The sequence below is a fragment of the Poromitra crassiceps genome (genome assembly GCF_964638095.1).
Source record: "Poromitra crassiceps genome assembly, chromosome: 6".
NCBI lineage: Eukaryota > Metazoa > Chordata > Actinopteri > Beryciformes > Melamphaidae > Poromitra > Poromitra crassiceps.
The window spans coordinates 30,441,028-30,463,277 of record NC_139627.1 but is presented as its reverse complement, the minus strand read 5'-3'; the positions used below and the strand labels follow the sequence as shown (position 1 = coordinate 30,463,277).

The window sequence follows — 22,250 nt, the reverse complement described above, 5'->3', positions numbered from 1 at the left end:
AGCCCTGATGAAGACCTGATGGTGCTGGGTGAGGCCACCTGTGTAGTCTGCATTTTAGCCCTGGTGAGGACCTGATGGTGCTGGGTAAGGCCACCACCTGTCTAGTCTGCATTTTAGCCCTGGTGAAGACCTGATGGTGATGGTAAGGCCACCTGTCTAGTCTGCATTTTAGCTCTGGTGAAGACCTGATGCTGATGGTGATGGTAAGGCCACCTGTGTAGTCTGCATTTTAGCTCTGGTGAAGACCTGATGGTGATGGGTAAGGCCACCACCTGTCTAGTCTGCATTTTAGCCCTGGTGAAGACCTGATGGTGATGGGTAAGGCCACCACCTGTCTAGTCTGCATTTGAGCCCTGGTGAAGAGTACAACAGTTGTGTCTCCTGAATTTAAATATTAATAAGTTTGTATGTCTCAGGAATATATATATATATATTTTTTTTTTGGAAATATGCAATATGATGACAAAATAGTAAGAAAATCTGCAGACTAACTTCATTCAATCAAACCAGAAATAGCTTTATTATCCCAGTTTAGCAAAAATGATGACGTAATGAGTGATGTCCCATTTCCTAGGTCAGGGGTTCCCAAACCTTTCTGACCAAATGATACCTTTTGCATGACTGGTGGAATCAGTAAATTAAATTAAATGGATTATCGGCAAAATGCAGATTTAGTTGATCAGAGACACGTGGATATAGCAGTAACATACTATACACAGGTATATATTATAAGAACACAAACATCAATTCAACTCTGGATGTTTCAATTACAGCTTTCTTGACATGCAGTGAATTGATTTAATAGCTTAGGTGGGGGTTATTTAAAGATTCAGTTTATACTTTATATTTTGTTATACATTCATTGAGATACTTCAGTATATGTCATTTCAGACTTCTAGTGAAACTCTTACATAAATATTTTTCACACTTAACTAGAATTTAGATTCTTCCGAGTGTTTTCTCTTGGAAATGTTTTTAGATTCAACAGAGCGTTTTCTCTTGGAATTGTTCTTTGCCTTCACAAAACAACAGGATGCACAAATAACCCCAATGGTTGCAACAATGAGCATAGCGAATGTGCTGTTAAGTCCAGTCTCGGCATCGCTGAGGGAGAGCTTCATACCCAGGAAGTTCACAATGTTGTCAGGGGGGGAAGGGGGGGTGGTTGGTGCACTTGTTCCTGTGACAGAGGAGGTGGTTAGTGCACTTGGAACAGAACAGATTATCTGCATTTGAACAGCTTAACTCATTTTTTTAAGTATGCGTACAGAAATATAATGTCAAGAAACTCTGAATACTATAGTCTCGACTCCCAGACAATTGGAGATCTCTAACAGCTAACAGATCTCTAACGTCTAATGGATAGACACTGAGAACTGAGTCATAGTTCCATGTCTACAATATACAGCAATAATATAAAGCTAGTTGGCAAGTGCCCAAAAGTATTTAGAAACACACAAAGTTCATTCATCAGAGCAGGTTTGTTATAAACTGTGACAACTGTGATTTTACCTTCAGGTTCAGGGTTCAGGCACTCATGAGGTCCTGAGGCGGGATCTGGGAATCCGTTACAGTTGATGATCGTGGAGTAGTAGGTAGCAGAGTTCTTGGCCAGGCGAGGAAGTTTCGGGTCAGAGCGATTGATGTAGAAAAGGCCGAATCTCTCTGAAAAGCCAGTGGCCCATTCTAGATTGTCCATCAGTGACCAAGCCGTGTATCCACGAATATCAACATCATCTAGTAAGTAAGCTGCAACAAGACAATTAACATCCTTAGTATCTGGAAAAACTGATTCCAGAAATGGCTGCTGAAATATTGTGTTGTACAATGCACAGAAAATTGGGAATATCTTGGTCTCAACATGCAAATAATAGCGCAAAGTACTAACTACGAAGGAGCAAAATTGTCATGAACTTAACTATACTATACAGTGGGTGCTGTCATCTGATAAGCTGTATCTATTGTGAAGCATGGTGACTTTTTTATGGCTTTAGGCAAATGTTCTCCCTCTGAATGTAAAGGGCTTCATAACAATATGAATGCTTTGATACCTTTAAGCAGCTGGTTGATGTATTTTTCGTAGTAGTAGCTCCTGTGGATGTCTTTGAGGTCTACAGGCCCTCGCTCTGAGATGCCATTCTCTGTGATGATGATGGCTGGGTTTCCATACTCTTCCTTAATGAAATTTAATATCCTCCGGAATCCAAATGGCGATACCTTCAGCCAGGAAGAGCCTGAGTCCAACCAGGTACGATCAGCAATCGTTCCTGCGCCCCTGAGGAAACATCAAGGCCCAGCTTTTCAAATAAGATTTCACTAACCAAAATGGGTTACATCTAATAAATAAAAAAGGGCATTTCAAAACTGTTAAATGACATACAGTACACCACAGTATTTATCATTCAGATTTGGATTGGATAATCCAATCCTACCTGTAATCACGTTTAAATGTTTATACATTTTTGAAAACTCAAAGGCAGAGTTCAGGATTATATTGGATGATTCACAGTGGATTGAGAAACATAATGGTTATTATATACTGTACTAGAAATCTTGCGCGCTACACGCGCTCGATTCCTAGGCTCGGCCTCGCCAGCCCTATTGGCATGTGCAGCACACAATTGCCCAACTTCACATCACTGATGACATCACTCACTGAACGGATGATGTCACAATGCCTATGACATCAACAGTGATGTCATCAGATGATTTTGGAAAATAATGATGTCACTGATGATGTCATAGACATTGTGACATCATCAGTGGGACAAAAATTTAAACAAACAAACAGAGCCCACTTGCTCCCTTTTGATGATGATGATGATGATGATGGAATCAAAACATTTGGTGAGGATGTGGGGAAACAATAGCCTGTACAACTTAAATATAGATCACAAATATTTTCTAATGTTGAACTTTTTTTAATGAACAAATTATTCAAAACAAATTATCATAACAACCGCCATTTTGTAGGTTTTGAATCACTTTTGCCATCCGATGAATGTCATGAACCCCTCATCATCAGTATTCTGGTTCTTGCTTACCTATCGGCATCATAGTGCTGAAGGTTTCCGTAGTCCACGGGGAAAGCCAGGACAGTGGTGTAATGGTTGAAGCCAAAGTAATCATAGGTACCTTTAATCCTCTTAATCTGCTCAGGGGTGAACTCAGGCAGCCTGGAGAGATTGATAGACTCAATTTACTTTATGAATTTAAAATGAAATGTGCCATCAACCATGTGCCATCATGACCTAAGAGTAGACTACAGATTTCACTTATTAGTTCCTCTCTGGTGTCTCTGGCTGAAGGTGCTGATCAGTGGACTCAGCTGCTGCAGTGTTTGGTTGAAATCACTGTGATGATATATCATTACATTTCAATCATGAGAGGCCAGTTGGTAGGATTAGACAAACTTTATTTAGCAATCGGCATGCATGGCAAATACTTTGGCGCTTGACTCCGTTGGCCAGTGGCGCTGCTCTTGAGGCAAGAGGAGGGCACCTGCATAGGCTAGGAGATCCCCCCCCCCGTGGGGGATCGGGAGTCAAGACTCGTTGGTGGCGGACTGGGGAGGTGGGTGGGGCAAAACAACGCTCCGGAGGACGGCTTCGAGGGAGATGGACTGCCGTGAAGCTACTGCTGCTATGATCGGCCAGAGAGAGAGAGGTGACGTAGAACCCTTGCTATATATATGAGGATTAACTGATGTCATATTTGACGTCATAGCAGACGTCATGCTAGGACTTTGACTGACCACGTTATGCTAGGACTTGACTGTCGTCAGGGGATGATCGGATTATGCATGAGTGGCCTTCAGCTTGAAATATGGTCTGGAGACCTCACTTCAATCATGAGAGGCCAGTTGGTAGGATTAGACAAACTTTATTTAGCAATCGGCATGCATGGCAAATACTTTGGCGCTTGACTCCGTTGGCCAGTGGCGCTGCTCTTGAGGCAAGAGGAGGGCACCTGCATAGGCTAGGAGATCCCCCAAAAGGAAGATCTGATTACCGGAGGTTAATTGAGATCTGCAGGCGCCGGTAGTTGATTGTACTTTTCTGGCCTTCGACCTTTTTAGCGACTTACAGCTATTTGCGGCTGGCGCTCCCAACTCGGTCGGGCACCTCGCGATAGCGCTTCCCAGCTTGGCTCACCTGGCCGCCTTGGCGCTTCGCGATTGTACTTTTCCGGCCTTCGACCTTTTTAGCGACTTACAAGCTATTGGCGGCTGGCGCTCCCAACTCGGTTGGGCCTTCGATCTTGGTACGTACTTTTCCTGCCTTCGACCTTTTTTTTTGCGACTTACAAGCTATTTGCGGCTGGCGCTCCCAACTCGGTCGGGCTTCGATCTTGGTACGTACTTTTCCTGCCTTCAACCTTTTTAGCGACTTACAAGCTATTTGCGGCTGGCGCTCCCAACTCGGTCGGGCCTTCGATCTTGGTATGTACCTTTCCTTCGACCTTTTTTGCGACTTACAAGCTATTTGCGGCTGGCGCTCCCAACTCGGTCGGGCACCTCGCGATAGCGCTTCCCAGCTTGGCTCACCTGGCCGCCTTGGCGCTTCGCGATTGTACTTTTCCGGCCTTCGACCTTTTTAGCGACTTACAAGCTATTTGCGGCTGGCGCTCCCAACTCGGTCGGGCCTTTGATCTTGGTACGTACTTTTCCTGCCTTCAACCTTTTTAGCGACTTACAAGCTATTTGCGGCTGGCGCTCCCAACTCGGTCGGGCCTTCGATCTTGGTACGTACTTTTCCTGCCTTCGACCTTTTTAGCGACTTACAAGCTATTTGCGGCTGGCGCTCCCAACTCGGTCGGGCACCTCGCGATAGCGCTTCCCAGCTTGGCTCACCTGGCCGCCTTGGCGCTTCGCGATTGTACTTTTCCGGCCTTCGACCTTTTAGCGACTTACAAGCTATTTGCGGCTGGCGCTCCCAACTCGGTTGGGCCTTTGATCTTGGTACATTAATGTTTGACTTGGCGCTTCCCGGCTTGGCCTACTTGGCTGCCTTGGCGCAACTATCCGACTCTCTCTTTCTCTATCCCCCAAAAATGAGCCGGGGAATTTACTGCGCCTTACTGGGCGCCATGCTTACGGGGAGCCACCACCAACGAGACATTTTAAAGTCCGGGACACTGTTCGTTGCCATGCTCGCCGATTAAGGGAGGAGGGTTCTTTGGGCCGCCAGTATGGCCGCCTGCTCCGGGCGGATGTGGCTGGAGAATGCCGATGAGGACCAGCGGCCCATTTGCTGGAGGGAGGCGGAGGACACTCCTTGCTCGGCGGCCGAGGTGGCCGCTCCGATCCTGAAGGAGTGGCTGGAGTAGTTCTTCGTCGGGAGGTTGCATTGCTGGAGCGTCTGCTTGGGGTGCAGGGTGAACCAGGATCTTGTCATGTGGTGACAAGGTGCGATGAGGAACAGGGGAGCCGAGGGGCCGGTCCAGGGCGGTGACGGCCGGTGATGATGACATCAGATAGCAACCATCTTTTCCCCCTGAGCAAACGCCCGTTTGCTACGGACTGCTCATAGCCCTGCTGGCGCAGCTGGGGCCAGACCACGGGGAAGTCTGGGCAGATTCACGCTGATTGACGGGAACCGGCTTGGAGAAGCGCTGAAGCTGGAGTGCCGTAGCCTCTCGGGCACTCTGGGCAGACTGAAAGGTCCATGGGGCGAACGGTTCATTCTGGCGGCAACAGCTGAAATGTAGTGCTTAATGCATGAGATATAAAGAAACTGGTTAATGAACAAGTGAGAGAAAGCGATGGTTTCACCGCCTTGCAAGTGCACCATGGACTGCTAGTTGCAACTCGCAGTGATATGTTATGGTTGGCCACATATAGCGATGGGGTTCGCAGCCTCTTGTTACCTGACTAGCGTGACACTGTATCAATTATTTTAGCTTTGGTATTGTTTATGGTTAAGAGGGGGCAAAGCCGTCTCTACTTTCTGAGACGGCTGAGGTCCTTCAACGTCTGCCGGACCATGCTGAGGATGTTCTATGAGTCGGTAGTGGCTAGTGCCTTCCTGTATGCTATTGTGTGCTGGGGCAGCAGGCTGAAGGCAGCGGATGCCAACGACTCAACAACTGATCCGTAAGGCCAGGGACATTGTGGGGCTGGATCTGGGCTCTCTGACTGCGGTGTCAGAGAAGAGAACGTTGTCCAGGCTACGTTCCACCATGAACAATGACTCGCACCCACTCCACGGCGTGCTAGTCGAACACGGGAGTACGTTCAGTGAGAGACTGATTCCGCCTAGATGCAGTACGGGGAGGCACGGGAAATCATTCCTGCCTGTGGCCATTGGTCTATTTAATGCCTCTCTTAAAAGAGCACCTCGGAGTCGCTCAGTCTCCCTGAGACTGAGCCAGCCGATAGGTTAACTGTGCCTGGCTGAGCCACGTGTAACGTATAGGGCAAGCCGACTTAATATAGTCCAGGGTGCAATAATGATAATTGGCACGGAATGTATACTTGCCTGACGTATTTTGTATTTTGCTACTTAGACATTCCACTTATTTTTGCTTCTAGCGCATTTATTAGTTATTCTATGCTATGTTGTGTTTTTTTTTTTTTTTTTTTTTTTTTTCTTTCTTTCTGCTTATTGCTTACTACTGCATTTGCATTGCATTTACTACTGTTTATTTTATTTTAAGCTATGTGTGTTCTGTGAGCGAGCTACTGTAACTTGTCCCAATTTCCCCTCGGGGATCATTAAAGTCATTCTGATTCTGCTTCTGAAGAAATGCCAGAGGCATTTTACTTTGAAATTCGTTGAGCACAGGAAGTGGTGTATTAAGACCGGGTAGCTTGACACGGAAAAGACGTCAGCATTCCCTGGGCCGTCTGGCTTTGGTCTGAAAGTTGTGCAGTAACACTCATCCTAGCTGATGCTCAGACAAGCTCCATGGGCCAGGGGTGTTAGAATGGCCCCTTGCGTGGTTATTATTATTATTATTATTGTTATTATTATTATTATTATTGTTATTATTATTATTAAATTGTGACTCCCGCTGGCCATTTGCCAGAAAGCGATTTCCGCCAGCGTTGCCAGACGTACGATAATTATCGTATGTGTACGATAATTTCGACCTCTGTACGATGTACGATCAATGATCCCAAAATCCCCAGCGTTGCCAGACGTACGATAATTATCGTATGTGTACGATAATTTCGACCTCTGTACGATGTACGATCAATGATCCCAAAATCCCCCAAATGTACGATAATTTCATCATTTTGTGACACTTAGACGAATCCTACGTCTATCACTCTATCTGTTATACAATCATCTCTTCAAGCAACATATTTGCCGCCAATACGTGCAGGGTGTTTTGTTGTTGTTGCAACGCAGGCTGAGATCACAGTGGGCGTACGATAGTTTCACTCCAAAAACGATAGTTTTGACCCTCTGGTACGATAATTCAACATTTGCCATCTGGCAACACTGATTTCCGGTTAGGCGTCGGAGATAGGCAGGCTGAGATCAAGCCCCCAGGAATAGCGCTGGGCTTTGAAGCCATTTGAACATGCTGGCGAAGCTCTGTATTGCAAGTCACGTGACGCCATGCAGCCCAGAAAGGAAAATTCCCATCCACTTGCATGGGGACTCCGGCAGCTGTTAAACCCAGGGGAATTATTTCCGGGTGTCACTCAAAGTATAAAACGACTCTTTTAATTATGAACTAATTTTTTATGGGGCATTTTTTTCTTCAGAAGCCACTAAGAGCCGTATACGGGGGTATTTTCTTCTTGTAATACAATCCATGGGTGGGAGGGGTGGGAGACGTCATGGAACACGTCATGGCACACATGCGCACTTCGCCTTGGGCTGCATAGTCAGGAAGTAAAACCAGGAAGAAAAAGCCCCCATGATGGCTTCATGCGCCAATGAGCTACCTCTGTCCGAATGCATGGGTGGGCGTGGCAGGTCCCCTATCCAGTTCTTTTAATACATCCATGGCTGAGATGCCCACTGGATAGAATGGTCAGATCACAGGCCGAATAACTAGTCAGTCAGCCTCGCTTTATTTAGTCAAAGCACGAGGGACACCTACGGTACATGTGGTGTTTTCAGAGCAATGTAAGACAGTATTTCTGTTTGGTGAGGCGGGCCGTTGCGGGCGGACGGAGTATTAAAGAGATGAATACGTCTGAATTTTACTGGACTGGTAGATTGCCCGTTTAAATACTGAAGTAATGATACTTTCCTCATGGGTCCTTTCGCGTCCACGGGTGACTGGTCCTGGTATGCTCGGTATGCTGTGGTCGTCAACCCCGTCCTTGGTAGAGCCTGGGGACGCGATGATCGCGGTGCGGAAGCCTGAATGCTTGGACGCCTGGTGCTGCTTGCTGAACGAAAATGTTAGTCACTGATTGTCAGTCTGAAAGTCTGTTGTTGACTTGGGGCGGACTCCTGGCTGGAGGGAAATGGCCGCTTTGCTTGAGCCGATTTGCTCCGTGAATGGAGATAGCAAGGAAAGATTGACGACGTGCAAGACAACGTGGAACATGGCGTCTCACGGCGGCCCCTCGCAGTGGAGCGCCCCGCGTTGGCAGCCTGCGGCCCGAACAGGGTATCGTTGTTTGAGCTGTTGTCGCTGCCCATGGACTGTTCTGGCTCGGGATCCGACATACCAGGAGTGGGGATTGTCCACGGGTAGAGAGGACTTGGGGGTGCTGATTCGGTCTGCAGATATGGTGCAAAACAACGCTCCGGAGGACGGCTTCGAGGGAGATGGACTGCCGTGAAGCTACTGCTGCTATGATCGGCCAGAGAGAGAGAGGTGACGTAGAACCCTTGCTATATATATGAGGATTAACTGACGTCATATTTGACGTCATAGCAGACGTCATGCTAGGACTTTGACTGACCACGTTATGCTAGGACTTGACTGTCGTCAGGGGATGATCGGATTATGCATGAGTGGCCTTCAGCTTGAAATATGGTCTGGAGACCTCACTACATTGATGATGATATACCAATAAACACACAGTAATAAACACACAGCACCCATGTTAGTCCTTGATGGGTTTTGGAAGGCACAGGTACAGAAAATGCTTACTAACCTAAGACTAAAATTAAGACACCATCTTCATCACGCCATCAAATATTTTGATTGTTCTCAAAATGTACACACATCTGAAAGATCTCTTCTGACTCCCGGGAAGAAGAGATCTTGTATCTCAATGGGATCTCCCTGGCTAAATAAATGATAAATTGGAAGAAAAAAAAGTGCAGTGAACTCTACTTTTTAAGAATATATATTGTGGATAAACATAGATAAATGATATACATTTGTATTTTATGTGTGTTGGGTTATGGTTATATCCCAGACATTATGCACACTATAGGCTACAGACAAAGGATGACAAAGACTTCAGTTTCAGGTATTTGTCTTACATTGTTTTATATCTTACCTAGATTTTGACAGACCAGCAGCTAAGCTTCTTTCACGAATGATCGTTTTCATTATATTGTTGTAGTCCCCATTGAATATAGGATGAGCAAACCAGCCAATGTAGAACTGTAACAAGAGAGACACACCCAGCACATTTTTACCATAAATGGAAACTTACTTACAGACTTCAACTATTGCCCTGCACGTCCATTTAAATCTTCAAAACTTCTTTTTTTTTTTTTTTTTTTCTTTTTATTTGGTTTTTCTGATTATAACAAACAAAAACAAGAGCATGACAGCTCAGACACAACATTGGTCTGGACAGTGACAGAAGGTGAAAGAATAAACCAAAAAAAATAAGTGAGAAGAAAAATAAGGTCAATCTCCAAAGACATGATGCACTACATGATTGTTTGGTGCAAATTTCTCTTCTCTTAAATTTTTTCCCCCTTCTGGTCCTTTATACCAGAACAAACAGACTCCGACAGAAACAAAACAAAACAAAAACAGACAACAAAAACACGCGCGTACACACACACTCCAATGCTACAACATGGTGATTTTTGTTGTAAAGATAGAAAAACAAAAATAAATGAATCTTGTGAATAGGATCCTGCATAGGGGGATCCAAGGGAGGTCAGTCAGGCGAATTACCCGCCGACCCTGACCACATCGAGGTAGGCCAGAAACGGGTCCCAAACAACAACAAATTTTCCAAGTGAGTTGGTCCTCAGGAACCTGAGTTTCTCCATCCGTATAACAGAAATCATATCCGCCAGCCACCGCTGAAAGAAGGGTGGAGAGGGGGACTTCCATTCCTGCAAAATTTGTTTCTTGGCAACAATTGTCCCCTGTGCCAGAGCTTGTTGCACAGCTATGGGGAAGTCCAGAGAGGACTCCGAGCAGCCTAGGATGGCGAGCTCTGCTTCCGGCTGAAGGGCTATCCTGTAGGCCTTAGAATACCAGTTGAATACCTTGGTCCAGAATCCAGTCAGTAAAGGACAAAACCAGAAAGCATGAGACAAAGTGCCCTCGGATACATGACACCTGTTACACAGTGGTGAGACAGATGGATAAATCCTGTGCAACTTATGGTTAGAATAGTGGAGACGGTGAGTGACTTTAAATTGGATCAGTTGGTGTCTACTATTAACTGAACAGAGTTGTATCATAGACAGGCTCCTATCCCATATAATGTCAGACAGCTCAATGCCGAGTTCGCCCTGCCACGCTTCTCTAATCCTCTCAGTCGAGGCTGTAGTGCAATTATCAAACAGGCATACAAATCTGGAAATTAGACATTTGGAGTGAGGAGGGCTCAGCAATACATCAAAGAAAGCATGTTCCTTTGGGAGCACTTCAAAGGTGTGAATCCTGGATCTAACATAATTTCTAAGTTGCAGAAATCTGAGCCAGTTGGTACTAGACAGCTCAAACTTCCTTTTCAGTAGATCAAAGGATGCAAAATGGCCATCTATATATAAGTCTTTGATGGAAACTAGACCCCTCTCACTCCAGGCATGATAGTTTCTGTCTGACCATGGGGGCAGAAAAGAGTGACTGAAACAAATTGGCATGTGAACAGAAACATCTGGTAAATTCAAAACATTCCTAATTTGGTTTAGGATTCTAACAGAGTTTTTCACAACAAAGCTTGGATTTTCTAAGGTCCCAGGGTTATCTAACTTAGCAAACAATATAGCTGACAGTGAGGAGTTGCCAACAGAGCTGGCCTCCATTTTTAACCACAGGGGGGCCCCGGAAGTCAGATCACCAGGCGTTCCTTGAAGCCAAAACATTAGAGCTCTAACATTAGCAGCCCAGTAATAGTGCCTAAACACTGGTAAGGCCAGGCCTCCTTCAGACTTGGGTTTTTGCAAATGAATTTTTGAAATTCTATGATTCTTATAGTTCCAGATGTAAGACATAATTATGGAGTCCAGTTTTGTAAAAAAAGCCACTGTGAGAAAAATGGGGAGGTTCTGACACAAATAGAGGAACCGGGGAAGTGAGACCATCTTAATTGAATTTATCCGACCAATCATAGACAGAGGCAAAATTTTCCAATTTTCTATACATTGTTTGAGTCTTAGAATAAAGTCATCAAAATTCAACTTAACTATTAGTTCCGGATCTCTGGGTATGGTCAAACCAAGATAAGTAAGGTGATCCTTTGCCAGTTTGAATGGGAGATTTTCCAGAAAACCGGGAGTGAAAACATCAGAAAGAGGCATGAAGTCACTCTTTGTCCAGTTAATTGTGTACCCAGAGAGTTTACTAAAGGAGGTGACTAGTTCTAGGAGAGGGGGAATCGATTTTTCTGAGTTATGTAGATATAATATTATATCGTCAGCATACAAACTGATACGCGTTTCAGTCCCACCAACCTCCAGCCCGGCAAGGCTTGGGTGACTACGTATTTTTAGGGCTAGGGGTTCAAGTGCAACAGCGAAGAGGGCCGGAGAGAGAGGGCAACCCTGCTGGACCGAGCGAAGTAGTGAAAAGCTAGTTGACTTGTCGCCATTAGTTATTACTGAGCATGTTGGACTAGCATATATGAGCTTTACCCAGGATATGAATGATTTGCCGAACCCAAATCTACGCAGTGACTCAAACATATAAGGCCACTCAACCTGATCGAATGCCTTCTGTGCATCAAGCGATAAAATAGCTGCGCCGTTAGTCTTACTATAATCTGTATATATAGTATTGAGGAGACGTCTGACGTTAAAGAACGAAAACCTATTTGGAATGAATCCTGTTTGGTCGGGGTGAATAATAGATGACAAATGCTTATTTAACCGGGTGGCCAACGTTTTAGTGATTATCTTTCTGTCAAAGTTCTGCAGCGCTATGGGTCTGTAGCTTGCCGGGTCTACTTCCTCCTTCCCCTTTTTTAAAATAAGGGAGATGTTAGCTTCATACAATGTTTTAGGTAAGGCATTATCTTTCTTAGAGCTGGATATCATTCTGAGGAGGAGTGGGGCAAGAATGTCAAAGAATTTCTTGTAGAATTCAGCGCCAAAGCCATCCGGTCCGGGCGCTTTGCCTGATGGGAATGATTTAATAGCAGATGTTATTTCTTCCAGTGTGAAATCAGAATCTAAATCGTCTCTGGCGGCATCGCTAAGTTTGGGTGTTTCGAGAGGGTCAAAGAAGTCATTCAGATCAGACTGAGCAGCATCATACTTAGATGAATAGAGTTCACTGTAAAACTCCCTAAAACGATCATTTATTTCTTTTGGGTTCGTCAGCAAGGTGCCCCTCTTTGATTTAATAGTAAGAATTGACCTGGAGGCTTTAATGCCCTTAAGCTGGCGCGACAGGAGCCCCTCTGGCTTCAAATCTTCAAAACTTCTTAAAACGAGTTTGCATGCAAAACAAGGAGCTATGCGACCAGTAAAACATTGTTGTCTATCTGATAATACCTGCACCACACGTCTTGCAGCATCAATGTCCTCCTGCTTGTTTGGATTTCTTGGTTCTGACCAGTCAGAGTTGATGGTGATGGAGATGATTCCTTTCTGTGTTGCCCGAAATGTGTCATTGTAGAGGTGCCAGGCCTCAGCATGGGCCTTGATCAGGTTGTGACCCACAATGTAGGGCAGAGTTCCTGGTCTGAAGCTGATCCCTGCACAGAGATGAGCTCATTCAATAACTGGATGACTGGGCGTAATTCAAAGATGTATGTCGCTGCCCTTTACTACGGAGTCCGGTTGTGCTCATGTGAGAACCAAATACAGAGGGAGAGGGAACGTTATCCTAAATCGTGTGCACAATTTAGTAAAACATGCACACAAATGTACTCAAAATGTGGGAACGAAAAAGTATTTCATGCTCTCGTAATTACTCAAAATGCAAACTGTGCACACGATTTAGCATAATGTTCCCTCTCTCTATATATATATTTTGTGTGTGTGTGTGTGTGTGTGTGTGTGTGTGTGTGTGTGTGTGTGTGTGTGTGTGTGTGTGTGTGTGTGTGTGTGTGTGTGTGTGTGTGTCTGTCATTTCCGATCGTAAAGGTCGATCTTAAGGATGGCTTTATGCAAAATGATTAGATTATTTGATCGGAGTCACTCCCTTGAGAAAGATCCTTGCACCAGCAGTTAACCCACACCAAACAGTAGGCTACTAACAAGAAACAGCAGTAATGCTGTTTTGCTGAAATTCATCCATTGCACATTTTACCTGGGGCAGCTGCTCCATAGCCATGGCCCACCATGGCTACATTGTACGGCTCATTAATGGTGATCCAGAATTTCACTTTGTGGCCAAGACGGCTAAAGATGAGATCGGCGTAATCCCTGAATCTGACAATAATAGTGTCATTCTCCCAGCCCCCGACATCCTGGAGAGCTTGTGGAAGGTCCCAGTGGTAGAGAGTAATCTGACAGTGAAGGCAATGGTCAATCATTAAGGAATAATATGTGCACAAATTGATCAACCTTCCCATTGCATACTGTATAATATTTTTTGCGATGCTGAAAACAGCTACACATACATGAGGTTGAATGTTTGCAGCGAGCAGCGCATCTACCAGTCTGTGGTAGTAGTTGAGTCCAGCCTCATTGATGTGTTTGTTGGTGCCATCAGGAAGCACCCTGGACCAGGATATGGAAAAACGATAGTGAGTCACCTTAAGTTGCTTCAACATGGCAACATCCTCTTCAACCTTGTTGTAACTGTCACAGGCAATGTCCCCAGTGTCGTCATTGAACACTCGGAGGGGAGTGTGAGCAAACTTATCCCAGATACTGAGACCCTTTCCATCTGCCCTCCAGCCTCCTTCAATCTGAAAGCCATATAATATCATGTTAAGACCACGCAATTCAGAGCATGCAATTCACTAATTGAAATATTTTATGTTTCTGTTAATCATAACAATGATGTGATGTACACAAAAGGCATGTGACAAAGTGGAGCTCTGGAACGAGTTCAGAGTGAGAACAGGCTGATCACTTAGATCTAATTAGAACTCATTCAAAGTCCTTTGAGACATTATTGTAATAAAGGGGATATAAATAAACAAACTTGAACTTGAACAATATAGTATACAATATAATACAACTTTATTATATCTATATGGGGTGGCAGGGCAGATGTTAACAAGAGGGGGGTGACCCAGTCTGCTAAACCACACCACGGGAAAAGTGTATAAATCATGGATTGGTCTCTATTTCCATAAGGATACCATCAAAATATGAAACAGCTGACATGTTATCCCAATAAGTTACCTGGTATGACGCTGTTGCTGTACTCCAGATGAAGTCCTTGCAGAAGTGTCCATAAAGTAGCTTCTCATCATCTGGTTTAGGGAAGCCATTGTCCTGTATGACTTGGTAGTAGTAATGCGCTGAGTGTTTGGGTGTCCTTGGTCGGTTTGGGTTAGTGAAGTCCACATGATGAAGCCCAAATCCTACTGTGTAACCATTGAGCCATTCAAAAGAATCCATGACAGATGCTGCTATGTATCCTGTCAACTTTACACCATCCAGGTCATATGCTATAGAAACACAAACAATTAACAAAAGATCAGGACATTGACTTAAAGCCCCATTCTGTACTTTTTCTATGTGGGGAACCTGCGCCCCCACCTAAATGCTACACTTCCCTGTTTGTACATTCAGATGCAGCCTTATTTGACTGTTTCTGTGTGTACTCTCTACTCCACTTACCTTTCTGCAGTGTTTATAACTGTTGGTGGGGGGGGGGGGGGGGGGGGTAGATCCAAACATCCTTTAATGTTCTCGTCTTGACTCGACTTGTTTTAGTGAGAGAAGTAGGTAAGCATGCCGCTAATCAAGCTAACAAGCGGAACACATTTCACATACTATGTACTTCACAATGATGCCCTGAGTTTGTCAGTGACAATTTTTTTAATTTGAAGGAGCTGTGCAGGAAATGGACCTAAAAGGTCCAGGCAACTTGAACTATCAAGCTGCTCCAGGACGCAGACACCAAAAATCCAATGGGTTTATGCTGACCTTTCAGAGCCTCATCAATGTAGGTTTTATAGTAGAATATTCTCCCAGTGTCATCAACTGTGGTCTCTGTGTCTGTAGCCACTCCATTCTCTGTGATGTAAATCTCTGGATCTCCATACTCCTCCTTGATCCAGTTGAGGAGCCTTCTCAAACCCCATGCTACAGCTCTCTGGTTACTGATGGCAGTGGTTGGTGAATCACCCTCCTCTGCTTCTGACAAGTCCCGATCATAATCATAGGACTGTGGGGTGAGCAGAGCTGTGATATGGCTTGTTATCTTTGTAGTGTAATGATTGATGCAGAAGATGTCAGCAGTTCCCCTGATGTAGGCCTTTTCTTCTTCAGTGAAAGCAGGCATTCTGGACTCTGAAAGACCTTGGAGTTCACTCTTGTTTCCAACTTGCCACTTCATTGCATCAGGATAGTCACCATTTTTGAAAATGGGATGTGCAAACCAACCAAGTTGAAACTGCAGAGCGCGGTCAGCAGCCACCACTTCCCGAGGGATATTGACATCTTTGGGTTCAATCCAATCAGCATTGAGGGCAATGGATACCAAACCACCTTGGGATTTGCGATACTTCTCATCATATGTGTGGTAGGCCTTGGCATGTGCTTTTATAAGGTTGTGTGCAACTCTGTAAGGTGCATCTCCTGGCTTCTTAACATTTGGTGGGATCTGTCCGAGTCCATATCCAGACCATGCGATTGTATGAGGCTGGTTGAAGGTCATCCAAAACTTCACTCTGTCCCCAAAGGTGGCAAAGCAGAAGTCACAGAAGTCATTGAAAAAGTCAATCATGTTTACATTGTCCCAACCACTGAGGTTTTGCAAAGCTTGAGGAAGGTCCCAATGGTAAAGTGTCACCATGGGTGTTATGTTATATGCTAAGAGGCCATCAATGAGCCTATTGTAGTAGTCAACACCTTTTTGGTTCAAGGAAGTATGCTGACCATTGGGAAAGATCCTGGACCAGGATAGAGAAAATCTGTATGACTTTACCCTCAGAGCCCGAAGCATGTACAGGTCCTCTTCCAGTCTATTGTAGCTGTCACAGGCTACATCTCCATTGGCATTGGCAGGAATAGTGCCAGGTTTCTGGGTGAATGTATCCCAGACACTAGGCCCTTTACCATCAGCATTCCAGCCACCCTCAATCTGGTAAGCAGAAGATGACACTCCCCAAAGGAAATTGGAAGGGAATGTACCATAGTGGTACAGTTTTCTCTCAAAGTTGGACTGGTGTGAGAATTTCTCCCAGACAACCATGGATTTAGATGGAACTTCAGAGGGTGGTAAAGCAGATGTACGCCTGGTCAGTGGCAATTTTACCCCTTTAAATTCACCGCCTTTGTTTGAAACAAATCCATTATGCTTGACAACCTGAGAGTAGAAATACGCAGATTGCTTTGCCGTTCTTGGTCTGTCCGCATCTTCAAAGTTGACAAGGTGAAGGCCAAACCTTTCACTGTAGCCACGTTTTCCCTCAAACCCATCCATGAGTGACTGCACTGTGAATCTCTGCACATCCACTCCATCCACACGTATTGCTAAAATTGGAAATAGAAAATGAAAGAGTAAATAAATAAATAAATAAACACATAGTTTCCTATCGCACCAAAAAGACACCAACCTTTCAGTGCTTCATTGATGTAGCTCCTCATGTACTCTATTCGACTGGTATCATTGAGAGTGTCCCCACTGTACTCAGTGGGCATTCCATTGCCAGTTATGTGAACAGGCACCTTGGTAACGTTCAGGTACTCTGCAGAGATGTAGTTGAGAAGTCTTCTAAGGCCCCAAGGTGCAGAATAGATCCAGTCAGATGCTGTAGAAGACCAGGAAGGGTCCACATGGGCTTGGAAGTCACCCACCCCCTGAGGGCCAGGGATGCAGCCACCATCACTTTTGTTGACCAAACGGGAGGTATAGTGGTTTAATCCACAAAAGTCAGCTGTACCACGTATCCTCTGACTCTCTTCTACACTGAAGACTGGAAGAATGGCAGGCTCAGAGAGGGGACACTCAATTGCTTTCTGTTTAATCTGAGTCTTGAGTGTTGCAGGATAATCCCCATCTACAAATATGGGATGGGCAAACCAGCCCAGCATGAACTGCAGGTAGCGATCAGCAGCTGCTACATCTTCAGGTCTGGAGGGATCCATGGGCTCAGCCCAGTCTGAGTTCAGGGCAATGCCCACTTTCCCTCCCTGCTTCTTCCTGTGTTTATCATTGTAGACATGCCAGGCCTCAGCATGGGACTTTAGCATATTGTGAGTGACCTGCCACAGAAATGGTAAGCTAATGAGTAAAGAAGATCATGGCGATATAACACAGCATGTATTTTTGCAAAAGTAATAACATCACTCTCACCTGGTAGGAGGCAACCACATAGTCCTTTACTCCAGGGGGGTGCTCACCAGTTCCATAGCCAGCATGGCTCACCACCCAGGGGCTACTCAAAGTGTTCCAGGTCTTGACCCTGTCTCCAAACCTGGAGAAGCAGAAGTCTACATAGTCCTTAAATGCTTCAACAATGGAAGCATTGGTCCATCCACCATAGTCCTGTAGTGCCTGGGGAAGATCCCAGTGGTACAAGGTGACAACAGGTTCTATGCCAGACTCAATGAGAGCATTGATCAGCTTGTCATAGTAAAGAGCCCCTTTCTCAGAATGGCTCCCCTGGTGGCCAGAGGGAAAAATACGGGCCCAGGAGATTGAAAACTGATAGGTGTTGACATTTAGACCTCGTAGAAGATACACATCATAATCCACCTTGTGATAGCTGTCACAAGCCAGATCAGCTGTCTGATTTGCAAAGACTTGGCCCTCATGACAAAAACGGTCCCAAATAGTTTCTCCCTTCCCATCTTCTGACCAGCCACCTTCAACCTTGAAGGAATCACTGGATGTGGCCCACTGGAAGCCAGAGGGGAATGATTCATTGAGAAAAAGATCTCGCTCTGTTGTGATCTGGGCCACAAACTTATCCCACACACTCTGGTAACTGTTTATAAAGTCTGTATCTTCAATGTACTCTGGGATACTGTGAAAAAGAAGGGGACATAAATACATGTAAAACAATCATGGCCATATTAGACTCTAACACAACATATATTGTCGGCTACATGTTCAGAAACAAGGTATTTTAAAATGGTGGACTGTTACCTTTTCGGAGTGTCAGCCATATCCAGCTTATCAAACATATCCACCATGTCACACCCTACAATATTCAGGTCATTGTTGTTCAGAACTGTAATAATTTCAGAACAGAGTTGTCAGATTAGTGGTACAGTGGTAGCCTGGGTAAACCCAGTCTCCACATGAGCTCTATGTGCAATCAGTCACAAGAAACTTATGCTACAGGATATAGCCTGTGACGTCACGTTGAAGGCTAGTACAGTGGATCCTCATTTAGCTTCCGACATCGGCAACGCTTTATATTAAGGTTCTATTAATAAGTGTTAATTAATAGGTAATAAGGCTCTTATAAGGTGCTTATTAACACTATTATTATGTTAATAATACTATATAAGTGTTAATAATCACATTATAAACATATTTATTGGTAGCTTATAAGACATTTATAAGCACTTTATAACCACCTTTACTAGCTGGTTTTGTTACTTCATTAAGCTTAATAAATAGTTTGTTATTACCTTATTAGCAGTTAACTATGCACTTATTAACAGGTAACTATGCTTTTTGTGTGTGTGTGTGTGTGTGTGTGTGTGTGTGTGTGTGTGTGTGTGTGTCTGTGTGTGTGTGTGTGTGTGTGTGTGTGTGTGTGTGTGTGTGTGTGTGTGTGTGTGTGTGTGTGTGTGTGTGTGTGTGAATTCTCTTTAACCTTTGCCACGGATATTCCACTTGAAACATGGTGCATTCATTTTATCATTTTGATTCGGTGGCAGCAAGATATTTAGAAGAAACACAGGCACACGCAAATGGAAGTTCTGAGAAAAATACCACCAACCACAATCACAAAGCTGCAAAGAGTGATCTCCATCCATTCATCTGTAATTAAATTACCTTGCAAGACATTGCCAAGGGACTGGAATTGATCGGAGGAACAACCCTGAATATTTATCTTGTATATCAGGATAGGTATCTCCCCACTGGACCTCTATAATATGACATGACATGACATGACATCACATCACATCACATCACATCACACAACACAACATCACATCACATCACATCACATCACATCACATCACATCACATCACATCACATCACATAGCATAACACAACATCACATCACATCACATCACATCACATCACATCACATAGCATCACATCACATCACATCACACAACACAACATCACATCACATCACATCACATCACATCACATCACATAGCATAACACAACATCACATCACATCACATCACATCATATCACATCACATCACATCACATCACATCACATCACATAGCATAACACAACACAACACAACATCACATCACATCAGCCTAACATAACATTATTATCAAATCCTATACTGACACATATTATAATATGTAATAATAATAATGTATTATTAGCAAGACAAAATATGTAATAATGCAAAGGACAAAGAAAAACATTGTAATGATTACTGCACCTGTAAGCTCCTCAGCTCCTCTGCAAAGTTTGATTGAGCACAGTTATATTCAATTTGCACTGACAAGAAATCCATCTGTTCCAAAATATGAGATACAGAAAGTATATTATTACATAATTGGAGTATATAAGACAAACACATGGGCATAAAATGAAGCAAAGTTTGAGGCACTTAAATTTAGATGTCAATTTAGATATAGGTATTTGATAACATCACTCATTTCAAAACAAAGTCTACACACCCTTCCAAAGTTTCTGGGTGTTATTGTGCTGGAGCCTACAATTATAGTTTTACATTTTTAATACAGTCTCAGAAATGGGCAACTGTTTGTTTTTACCTTGATTTTGCTGGTTATTTCCAAATGCAAGTGAAAACGTCCAATTTACCTTTTCATTTAAGGCCTCAGTGCAATAAAACCTATAACATTCGAAAGTGTGTGTAGATTTTTGATGTCCTCTGTATATGTGGTTCTTCATATAAAGGATTCAAGAGTGCACAAGGACAATATACGGCTTACTGTTGAAACTTTAATCTGCGAAAGAATAGCGACATCAACAGCTCTGAACCCAACTGACAGACGTCTCCCTATGAAGAGATGAAAGCAAAAGAGCACTCAATCACAAATAACTTCGAGTGTGTGTGTGTGTGTGTGTGTGTGTGTGTGTGTGTGTTTGTTTGTGTTTGTGTGTGTGTGTGTGTGTGTGTGTGTGTGTGTGTGTGTGTGTGTGTGTGTGTGTGTGTGTGTGTGTGTGTGTGTGTGTGTGTGTGTGTGTGTGTGTGCGCGTGTGCGCAGTCTGCACACTTATTTAATTTCCACCAGACCAGGCATATTTGACAAATGTCTTTTGTCTCCCCAGCTCAGATATTAATGGAGTGCAGCCTGCAGCCCCACAGTGAGAAGGAAGTTTACCACCTCCGTGATGATCGTACCTTGGCCTTCACCTGGATTAAACTGCTCAGATAAGCAGAATAATCTACACATATCATCTTTGTCATACATGATAGGGTGAAGGGTTTCAGATATAAGAAAATATAATAGTTTGGCTATACAAGAGTACTGACAATATTGACCATGTGGCAACATATTGAATAACTGAATGTGAAATCAATTAAAATATGAATGAAAATAAAGAACCCAACTTCTTTTCATTTTTGCAGAATACAAACCAATTGACAGATTGCTTTAAAATATGTATATATGCATTTTGAGTAGACACCATTTATAGTTATTGATATTTGCAGGAAAAGAATTATAGCTTCAATATAAGGTTAAACATTACATCGCCAATCCTTGAATCAAGAGCTGAGTCAATGAATCAGTCTAGATATATTGAATCATCACCTCCTTTTCACTCAGTCTTAAGCACTTACCTTTCTCAGGGAACCAGTGATGATAGAGCTGGTAAATGTTCCTGTTGACCTGGAGGATATTGTGGAGCGGATTGGGAGCACCTGCATGCTGCCTTTCATGCCCGATGTCATCCAAGTGGCTCAGCGTCACCCAGGAGTTTGCCAGCTCTCCAAACTCTTGGAAAGCAAACTCTGCATACTGCTCAAACACCTCCAACAGCTGGGGACTCTCCCAGCCTCCAAACCTTGATCTGAGGGCTTCTGGTACTGTGGATCCATGGAGGACAACCAGAGGCTGAAGGCCCACCTCCACTAGCTGTTTCAGCAGAGTCTGGTAACACGTCACCACAGACTGTTGGGGCTGGCTGGAGAGGCCTGTCGGCAGGAGCTGAGCCCATGACAGAGGCACTTTGAAGTGGGTTACCCCCCTGCTCTGGAGATGCTCAAAGTAGACTTTGGATGCTGAAGGTAAGGGATGAGTACAGTCAAAGGCATCATTGTCTGAGTTTCTGGCCGACTGCTTCATCAAAGGGCCTGCAAGAAGCATGAAATCCTCTTGTCCGTCACCTCTCTCATCACTCTGACAGCCATGCAGACACAAAAGCCACAGACAAAGCACCCACACTGAGTGCTTCATAGTGGCTTCAGTATGATGAACTGATATTATCCACCGATAGGCAAGCTCTTAAAAAGCAATCATATTTCTTCCCTGCTTGAACGATTGCATCGTTACATAATCGTGATAGAGAGATTGAAGTGGTGTCAATTTCAGTGTTTTATTGCACTTGTGTTGATGATTACAGTCAGAAAGACTCTGGACTCACATGTCAACTCAGAAGAAGCTCAAGAAATGAATAGTTGCAACACCGAACAGCACGGTGTAATGTGTTATATCGACTCAAGTTT

The 22,250-nt window shown here is 44.1% G+C and overlaps 1 protein-coding gene across 1 annotated transcript; it reads right to left on the bottom strand.

Moving 5' to 3' along the window:
• Window positions 1-932: 932 nt before the first annotated feature.
• Window positions 933-21,981, bottom strand: LOC310777838 (lactase/phlorizin hydrolase-like; the record flags this gene model as incomplete). Its single annotated transcript, XM_083638188.1, has 17 exons — window positions 933-1,180; window positions 1,513-1,749; window positions 2,052-2,275; window positions 3,045-3,176; window positions 9,422-9,528; window positions 12,831-13,033; window positions 13,591-13,789; window positions 13,904-14,194; window positions 14,637-14,905; window positions 15,387-16,937; window positions 17,021-17,669; window positions 17,761-18,433; window positions 18,556-18,640; window positions 19,417-19,510; window positions 19,995-20,069; window positions 20,512-20,579; window positions 21,366-21,981. The coding sequence occupies 17 exons, from the start codon at window positions 21,979-21,981 to the stop codon at window positions 933-935; spliced, it is 5,721 nt and encodes a 1,906-aa protein (XP_083494314.1).
• Window positions 21,982-22,250: the final 269 nt, after the last annotated feature.